Consider the following 10,213-nt stretch of genomic DNA (forward strand, 5'->3'; position numbering starts at 1 on the left):
AAAAAAAAAAAAAAAAAAGAGACATGGGTGCAGTTTCACACCTGTCAAGGTGGGAGGACTGGTTGAGCCCAGACGTTCCAGACCAGCCTGAGCAAGAGTGAGAACTTGTCTTGCTACTAAAAATAAAAAAAATTAGCCAGGCATTATGGCAGGCATCTGTATTCCTGTATTCCATGGCAGGCACAAGGATCACTTGAGCCCATCAGTTTGAGGTTGCAGTGAGTTAGGCTGATGCCATGGCACTCTAGCCTGAGGCAATAGACATTTTGTACAGAAAAAAAAAAGAGTGACAGGATCTTGGACCAGGGGTAGTGGCTCAAGCCTGTAATCCTAGCACTCTTGGAGGATGATTCTTAACATCTAACATTTTACATAGATGATTATGTACAATTACAACTAATTGTCCACTTCTTAAATATACTTACTGAACGGGCACATTTTTTGGGGGGACTGCTAGAAAGTCCATCCAGTTGACCATGTTCACCCAGAAATCCTGTCACTTGGTCCAAGAAAGAAGATACATCTAATTGGTGCCACTCTACTAGCTTCTGACCTAAAGATTAAAAACAAGGATATATAAATATAATAAAATGTATATTCTTAACATTCTCAGTATTTCTTTTAGTACATTCATAATTAAAATTTACTGTGAACACACATCCCCCACACCTTGCCAGTGTTAAGTAACATAGTACCTTTATAACCTAGACAATACATCAATTATAAACCAGACTTCCACCCATCATGATAAGGTATCTAGCCTATCTGCTGGCATCACTTATTGCTGTTTAGAAAGAGATGCAGGCAAAACATTATCTATATAAAATGCAATCTATTAGTAAAAATATCAGTTCCACCTCCTGCTACTTCAGAAAGATTACAACCAGTACCTAAACAATCTTTAATATCTTAATAGTAGAAAACCTAAAGGGATCCCTTGTAAGATGAACGTACCAGTTATTCTTTGAAAGAACAAAACTACACAAACATAAAATACTGCAATCTTCCAAAATTGCCAGAGTATTTCCTAAATACACAGATTAGTAGATGTTTAAATAATTACAAAGAGAATACATGAGAAATCTTTACCTAAATTATTACAATTATGAAACCAGATCCAGTGAAATATTAAAGATCAATCACTTAGGTAAATGAAAGTTAAATGACAGGTTAAAGTCTGTAAGCTGATAAAAATCTTACCTGTCCGTGGGTCCAAAATGGAAACATAGGGGAAATCCCCAAGTTTATAAAACTGTATGTACCTCTGGCCTTCTTCACTGTCATGATAAACCTGTTAAATCATTGATATGAACAAGAAAAAAAGTCAGCCTCTTAAAAAAAAGACCAATATTGTCATATGCTAACAGTAATTAATTCTCTAAATATACATTTAGTGTAGTGTGTATGTGTTAGGATCTCATTCCTACATTAAACAGAAAATGAAAATCACATGGTATATAAAGACTTTCAAGTTCCTGCCCTTGGCCCCTTGTGGAAACTTACCATAAACCTCAATCTATTCCTTCTTTCCTCCCAGTTTAAAAGAGATACTGTTCTTACTGCTCAAGTTATCAGTTCACTATCATTCCTTACTCTTGATCACATAAATCTCAATAAATCATAATATATTAAGATCAAAGATATTCTCAGTCAATATTCATTTTTTCTTTCTACTTTTGCTGGTTTAAAAAAAGTGATCTTTTTGCTGAATAAAATAGAAGAAATTTTACCATTAAAAAAATTCTGAATTTAGGAGATGGAGATTGTAAAACATAAACAGGCACATTAATCATTAATAGCACATCTTATAGTGGAGAAAAATGAAGTTCATTCATAAATTTTTATTTTCTGCAACTTTTCATAAAATAAAAATTAGGTGCAAGATCATCAAGATCACCTGATCGGGCTTGGCGCCTGTGGCTCAAGTGGCTAAGGCGCCAGCCACATACACCTAAGGTGGCAGGTTCGAATCCAGCCCCGACCCGCCAAAACAACGATGGCTGCAACCAAAAAACAGCCGGGTGTTGTGGCAGGCGCCTGTGGTCCAAGCTACTTGGGAGGCAGAGGCAGGAGACGCGCTTGAGCCCAGTAGTAGGAGGTTGCTATGAGCTGTGAAGCCACGGCACTCTACGCAGGGGGATAGCTTGAGGCTCTGTCTCAAAAAAAAAAAAAAGATCACCTGATTGTAGTTCGTTAATTTCTAAATTCATAAAAATAAATTAGAGGACTAGCACTTTGGGAGGCCAAGGTAGGAAAATTACTTGAGGCCAACAGTTCAAGACCCGCCTGCACAATATACCTAGATCCTGTCTCCACCAAAAAAAAAAAAAAAAAAAATGACTCTCCATATAGAGTTTCACTATGTCACCCTCGGCAGAGTGCTGTAGTGTCACAGCTCACAGCAACCTCAAACTCTTGGGCTTAAGCAATTCTCCTGCCTCATTGCCTCAGCTTCTAAGTAGTTGGGATTACAGATGCCCGCCACAGTGCCCACCTGTTTTTTTGTTGCAATTGTCATTATCGTTTAGCAGGCCCAGGCTAGGTTTGAACCCACCAACTCCAGTTTATGTGGCTGGCACCCCAACCACTGAGATATGGGCACTGAGCCCACAAAAAGTTTTTTTGAAAAATTAGCCTGTCACCATCGCACATACATGTAAATCCTAGCTAATTGTAAGGCTGAGGCAGGAGGATCACTTGAGCCCAGGATTTCAAGGCTACAGTGAGCAATGAATATGCCACTGTATTCTAGCCAAGAGAGCAAGTCTCAATTTAAAAAGAAAAACAACTAGAGGCTCAGCACTTATAGTTCAGTGGCTAGGGTGCCAGCCACATACACCAGAGCTAGCAGGTTCAAACCCAGCCCAGGTCTGCCAAACAACAATGACAACTACAACCGAAAGTAGTGGTTGTGGTACAGGTGTGCATGGCACCTGTAACTCAATGAGTAGAGCGCCGGCCCCATATACCGAGGGTGGTGGGTTAGAACCCGGCCTGGCCAAACTGCAACAAAAAAATAGCCGGGTGGTATGATGGGCACCTGTAGTCCCAGCTACTGGGAGGCTGAGGCAAGAAAATCACCTCAGAGTTGGAGGTTGCCCAAGAGTTGGAGGTTGCTGTGAGCTGTGACTCCACAGTACTCTACCAAGAGCAACAAAGTGAGACTCTGTCTCTAAAAAAAAATATCAACCAAACAAAGAAAAAAATAGCTAGGTGTTGCAGAGGGTGCCTGTAGCCCCAGCTACTTAGGAAGCTGAGGCAAGAGAATGAGAATCGCTTAAGCCCAAGAGTTTAAGGTTGCAGTGAGCTCTAACGCCACAGCACTCTACCAAGGGTGACATGAGACTCTTGTCTCAAAAAAAAAAAAAAAAGAAAAGAAAAAAAAGAAAAACAACTAGAGCCACAAAGACTAAGAGACATATCTAAGAACATACAGAGTACCAAAGTACAGCTAAAATCAAAGCCTTAGCTGATGTTTTCCAAGACCTTCTATACCTGCACTTTCCAATACAGTAGTCACATTTAAAATGTGGCTAGTCCAAATTAAGATGTACTGTATGTATAAAATACACACTATATCTTACAGACTTAACACCCTCTCCACCAACAACAAAAATATCAGCAAACTATGTCATTAACATTTTTATGAGTTAAATGATGGATATATTGACTTAACAAAATAGGTTATTAAAATTAGTTTTACTACTTTCTTCTTTTTTTCTTTTCTACTGTGGCTAGGAGAGAAATTTATTACGTATGTGGCTTACATTGTATTTCTACTGAACAGTATAGCTGTATACTCACTCTATCTTCTGGGATATGAATATTATATGGTTTGTATGGCTTCATTCTTTTTTCTTCCTCCTCCTTCCCTGGGAAGTTCTTCATTGCTACTCCTGCACTCGCCTTTACTAAATATTTTAATTTTTATGAGTGGTTTTACTTTTTATAAATCATAATTTAGTTCTTCATTTTTCTCCAACTTACAACTCAATTCTTCCTCTCCAATATCACATAGTAAAAAGTAAAATACTATAAAAATTTAACTTAATTTAATACTATAAAAAATTACCTCTCCTTCTCACCTGCCAGAAAATGAAATGCTCCCGGATAATATTCTTCACAGCTTCATTGCTCCATACATCACGGTTGAGGCACTGGCACGCAAAGTCTTGTACATTTTGAATGTTTATCATCAGCCACTTATTCTGCATCTGGCCACACTCTTTGGCCTGTAAGAGTAAAGTTATACGTTTGTTAGAAACAATTTCTACTTGGTGTTTGTCACACGTTAGTTTCAAAAATTGTCCTGTTTCCACATCAATACTAAGTTTTTTCTCAGGTATGATACCTAAGTTTTCTGCATTGTCCTTAAATTTCCTTTGCATAAGTATATATAATTATATTGTTCATTTTCAAGCATTTCACAATTTAAACGAGCCACTCTTTTATCTGCTGTTATTTGTTATAATAGCTGAAATTCCTTTTTTTGGTGACAGAGTTTCACTATATTGTCAAGGCTAGAGTGCCATGGCGTCAGCCTAAGTCACAGCAACCTCAAACTCTTGGGCTCAAGTGATCCTCCTGCCTCACCCTCCCAAGTAGGTGGGACTGTGTAAGTGCCCGCCACAACACCCAGCTAGTTTTTCTATTTTTAGAAGCAAGAGTATCACTTTTGCTTAGGCTGGTCTCAAACTCCTGAATCCAAGTGATTTTCCTCTCACAGTGCTAGAATAATAGGCATGAGTCACTGTGTCCAACCCTGAATTTTTTCTCTTTTTTTTGAGACAGAGTCTCCAGCTATCACCCTGGGTAGAGTGCCATGGCATTATCAAATCAGTTGAAAATCTAACACTTGAAGAACATACAGGTACTAAGAATAAGGTTTCAACAAGGTTTCCACAATCTTACTAATACTATTATCCTTTTTGCAGGCCTCCTGCATAAGAAATTATTTTTTAATATTCCCCTATTGATTCCACAGGTGAAAATCTAAGTTCTAAAAGAAGCAGTATGCTTGCATTGAACCAGAAAGTTATATTTAACTGGTCAAAAGTTTAAAGTATACAAATATAATAAAATAATTCCTTGTGCCTAAGAAGTAATATTTCCATTTAGTTCCTTATTTGTAGGATACAGGTTTAATAAATGGAAGATAAATGAATAATCAAGCTGTCTTAATTGAAGAAAAATTACCTGAGAATAAACAAAAAATGACCAAACATTATTGAGCTAGACTAGTGAGCACATACCACTGTTAACAGTGTTATGTTAAATCTATTCCAACAACACTGAGAAGAAAATAAGCTGTATAAAACTGAAAATGAATAAAAGCCCAGAGTATAAAAGTGATGAGGCTCAGCACCTGTGGCTCAAGTGGGTAAGGTGCCAGACACATACACCTAAGGTGGCAGGTTCGAATCCAGCCCAGGCCCGCCAAAACAACAATGATGGCTGCAACCAAAAAACAGCCGGGCGTTGTGGTGGGCGCCTGTGGTCCCAGCTACTTGGGAGGCTGAGGCAGGAGACTCGCTTGAGCCTAGGCAGTGGAGGTTGCTGTGAGCTGTGATGCCACGGCACTCTACCCAGGGGGATAGCTTGAGGCTTTGTCTCAAAAAAAAGAAAAAAAAGTGATGAAGAATCATTTATTTTTGTTTTTAAAAATTTGTTTGTTCATATTTATACTTTATTTAATTCAGACTCATGTATTCAATTTACTAAGAAACTACTGTGTTTCAGGTACATTTATAGCAGTTACAAAAATCCCTGCCTTCATGAAGTTTACATGGGGAGAAACTTTATACCAGTAAAAGAAAGATGGAAATGACATCCATAACGAGGACACTGCTGAGAAATTACTGTTTGAAGGAAGGGTCCAAAGAAGGCATGACTTTCAGACAAAGCAACAATATTCAATTTAAGTCCAAAGATCTACCATATAGCATGAAGACTATAGTTAATACCATGGCACTGTACAGTAAAAATTTGCTGAGAGTAGATTTTAGGTGGTCTTACCACACACAAAAAAGATAATGGAAGGTGATGGACAGGTTAATTTGCTTTGACTATAATAATCATCATCAAAACATCACACTGTATATCTTAAATTAATATTTTATTTAAAAAAAAAAAGGGAGAGTCCTACACAATCTCATCAAATATACCAATTATGAGAATCAAGTTCTATACATGAGAATGAACCATGGGGACAGTTAAGGAATCTATTCAGTTGTTCTGAATAGATTTCAAAGCTCTTATATGGAGACCCAAGGGTAAAACAGTAGAAGACTAACATCTTTCCTAATCTCAGCCTATCAGGGAGGCATAAAAAGGATTAGAGAAAAAATATGTTTTGGTAAATATATATGCACAGAATGAAGTCAAGAAGAAATGATATTAAAATATGCATAGCAGTTTTATGAAAATAATTTTATTTTTCCTTACTAGTTTCTAAATTTTTCATGTTGTCTAATTTGAATAAAACTAAATATAAGCTATACATAAAATTCAGTTATTAAAAACTTCATATTATGTATTTAGTTATTGAATAGGCTCTTTACATTTTCAGCTTAATATTTTCACTTGCATAAATACTTTTGAAATTTACAAAGTACCATAATTAGAACTAGGTGCACATATATGTATAAATGAATCACAACTTAAAAAATAAATATATCAGGCTCATGTACACTGGGAGGCTGAGGCAGGTGGACTGCCTGAGCTCTTGAGTTTGAGACCAGCCTGAGCAAGAGCGAGACCTTCTTGCTCTAAAAAATAGCCAGGCGTTGTGGCGGACCCCTATATTCCTAGCTACTCGGTAGGCTGAGGCAAGAGAATCACTTGAGCCCAAGAGTTTGAGGTTGCTATGAGCTAGGACAACACTCTACCAACGGTGATAAAGTGACACTCTGTCTCCAAAAAACAAACAAAATCTCTTCTCATGAAATAAGAAGTATTATGGGGCCAGGCACAGTGGCTCATACTTGTAGCCCTAGCACTCTGGGAGGCTGAGGTGGGTAGATTGCTTGAGCTCAGGTGTTCAGGACAGCCTGAGTAAAAGTGAGACCCTGTTTGTACTAAAAATATAAAAATGAGCTGGGCATTGTGGTGGGCCCTTGTAGTCCTGGCTACTTGGAAAGCTGACACAAGAGGATCTTTTGAGCCCAAAAGTTTGAGGTTGCTGTGAGCTATGACACCACAGCACTCTGTCCAGGGTGATAGAGTGAGACTATCTCAAAAATATATATATGTAATAATAATAATAATCAACACACTACGGGCTGTGCAAGAAGCCTCACACCTGTAACCCTAGCACTCTGGGCGACCAACGAAGGAGGATTTCCTTGAGCTCAGGAGTTTGAGACCAGCCTGAGCAAAAACAAGACTCCATCTCCACTAAACATAGAAAAGTTAGCTGGACATTATGGCAGGTAGCTGTACTTCCAGATACTCAAGAGGCTAAGGCAGGAGGATCGCTTGAATCCAGGAGTTTGAAGTTACTGTGAGCTAGGCTAATGCCATAGCACTATAGCTGGGGACAATAGACTTGAGACTCTGGCTCAAACACAAAACAAAACAAAAACCACAAAAAACACATACTAAGATCCCCATAAAAATAAAGGCAAAAGATACCTACAAACAATTCATTAATTGCTAATAAATCAACCACACTATTCTTAGTAGCAGTCAAAAATTGTTTTCTTAAAGTTATCAAGACAGGGGCCAGGCTCAGTGGCTCATGCCTGTAATCCTAGCACTCTGGGAGGCCGAGGCAGGTGGATCACCAGAGCTCATGGGTTCAAGACCAGCCTGAGCAAGAGCAAGACCTTCTCTCTAAAAATAGCTGAGCATTGTGGCGGGTGTCTGTAGTCCCAGCTACTCTGGAAGCTGAGATAAGAGAATTGATTGAGCCCAAGGGTTTGAGGTTGCTGTGAGCTGTGATGCCAGGGCATTCTACTGAGGGCAACAAAGTGAGATTCTGTCTCAAAAAAAAAATTTTTTTTAAATAAAGTTATCAAGGTGGCAAAGATTCTAAAATAATGCCACACAAGACTAATAAAAGGACTTCACCAAACAAGCAATCTCATACATGGTATACTGGTAGTAGCAGTATATTTCATGGAAGTCAGGGCATACTTTGTTTTATGTATTTATTTATTTATTTTGAGACAGGGTCTCACTTTATCACCTTCAATAAAGTGCCATGCCTCTACTGAAGCTCAAGCTCACAGCAACCTGAAACTCCTGGGCTCAAACAATTCTCTTGCCTCAGCTTCCCAAGTAGGTGGGGCTACAGGTACCCATGCCTGTTTATTTTTAGAGACAGAGAAGACAGCCTTGCTCTTGCTCAGGCTGGTCTTTAACTCGTGAGCTCAAGTGATCTACTCGCCTTGGTCTCCCAGAGTGCTAGGATTACAGGTGAGCCACCAAGCCTGGCCTTAGAGTATACTTTTAAAATAACTTTACAAGAAGAAAACTGAAGGCTTGGCACCTGTAGCACAGTGGTTATAGCGCCAGCCACACACACCAAGGGTGGCAGGCTCGAAGTCAGTCCCAGCCAGCTAAACAATAATGACAACTGTAACAAAATATAGCGGGGCACTGTGGCGGGCACCTGTATTCCCAGCTACTTGGGAGGCTAAGGCAAGAGAATTGCTTAAGCCCAAGAGATTTCTGTGTGTTTTTTTTTTTTTTTTGAGACAGAGTCTCATTATGTCACCCTCGGTAGAGTGCTGTAGCATCACAGCTCACAGCAACCTCAAACTCCTGGGCTTGTAGCAGGCACCACAATGCCTAGCTATTTTTTATTGTTGTTGTTGCAGTTGGCCCCGGGTTCGAAACCACCAGCCTCAGTGTATCTGGCTGGCGCTGAAACCACTATGCTATGAGCGCCGAGCCTATGCCCAAGAGTTTGAGGTTGCTGTGAGCTGTGACACCAGAGCACTCTACTAAGGGCAACATAGTGACACTCTGTCTTAAAAAAAAGAAAGAAAGAAAAAGAGAAAGAAAAATAACCGAAAATATTCCTAACACAAAGAAATTTTAATGCCTGAGGTGATGAATGCTACAATTATTCTGATTTGATTTTTTTTTTTTTTTTTTTTGGAGATAGAATCTTACTTGGTTGCCCTCAGTAAAGGTGACACAGAGTGTCAGGAAGTCATAGCTCACAGCAATCTCAAACTCTTGGGCTCAAGTGATACTCTTGCCTCAGACTCCCTAATAGCTAGGAATACAGGTGCCTACCACAATGCCCAGCTATTTTTTTTGTTTTGTTTTGTTTAACAGGCCTGGACTGGTTTCAAACCCACCAGCCCTGGTGCATGTGCCTGGTGCCCTAACCACTGAGCTATGGGCACCTAGCCTACCCTGATTTGATTAATTCACATTGTATGCCTGTATCAAACCATCATATGTACCCTTTAAAGACATACAACTATTATGAATCCAAGACAAGAAGGCTATGTTAATCAGTTGGATGAAAGTATTTCAAATTGTATACAGAAACAGTACACTTACCCCATGATAGTATTAATGTATACTGCTATGGTTTAATAAAAATAAAATAAAATAAAAAATGATAAAAAAAAAAACTATTATGAATCTATAATAATTAAAAATAAAAAACTTTGGCTCAGCGCCTGGAGTGGCTAAGGCGTCAGCTACATACATCAGAGCTGGCAGTTTGAATCCAGCCTGGGCCTGCTAAGCAACGACAACTACAACCAAAAAATAGCCAGGCTTTATGGTAGGCACCTATTCGATTTGGGAGGCTAAGACAAGAAAATCACTTAAGCCCAGGAGTTAGAGGTTGCTGTGAGCTGTGATGCCACAGCACTCTACTGGGGGTGACATAATGAGATTCTGGCTCAAAAAACAAACAAACAAACAAAAGAAAACTATATTTCATATATTGCTGGTAGAAATATAATGCAATATAACCTTTCTATCAATATAACCTTTATGTATCAAGTCAATGGATGGCCAGAAGAGATCTGTAAGGGTAGTTTCTTACCTACATAACATATATCACGTAGAAATACTAAAGATGCCAATTCCCTACTTACTAAAAATATATTTTTTTCTCTTAAATAGATAAAAAATAGCAATAAAGGGTGGCAACTATGGCTCAGTGAGTAGGGCGCTGGCCCCATATATTGAGGGTGGTGGGTTCAAACCCGGCCCTGGGCAAACTGCAACAAAACAATAGTTA

The 10,213-nt window shown here is 38.9% G+C and overlaps 1 protein-coding gene across 1 annotated transcript in view; it reads right to left on the reverse strand.

Moving 5' to 3' along the window:
• UBXN7 (UBX domain protein 7) overlaps window positions 1-10,213 on the reverse strand; it is a 65,167-nt gene that overhangs the window by 12,868 nt on the left and 42,086 nt on the right. The window contains exons 6-8 of the mRNA XM_003792667.3: window positions 4,086-4,232; window positions 1,201-1,291; window positions 426-553 (exon numbers count right to left, since the gene is read on the reverse strand). Coding sequence (XP_003792715.1) covers window positions 426-553; window positions 1,201-1,291; window positions 4,086-4,232 — 366 coding nt within the window. The remainder of the gene's footprint in view (window positions 1-425; window positions 554-1,200; window positions 1,292-4,085; window positions 4,233-10,213) is intronic.

This window comes from Otolemur garnettii, unplaced genomic scaffold (genome assembly GCF_000181295.1).
Source record: "Otolemur garnettii isolate 467f Iridium unplaced genomic scaffold, OtoGar3 scaffold00060, whole genome shotgun sequence".
NCBI lineage: Eukaryota > Metazoa > Chordata > Mammalia > Primates > Galagidae > Otolemur > Otolemur garnettii.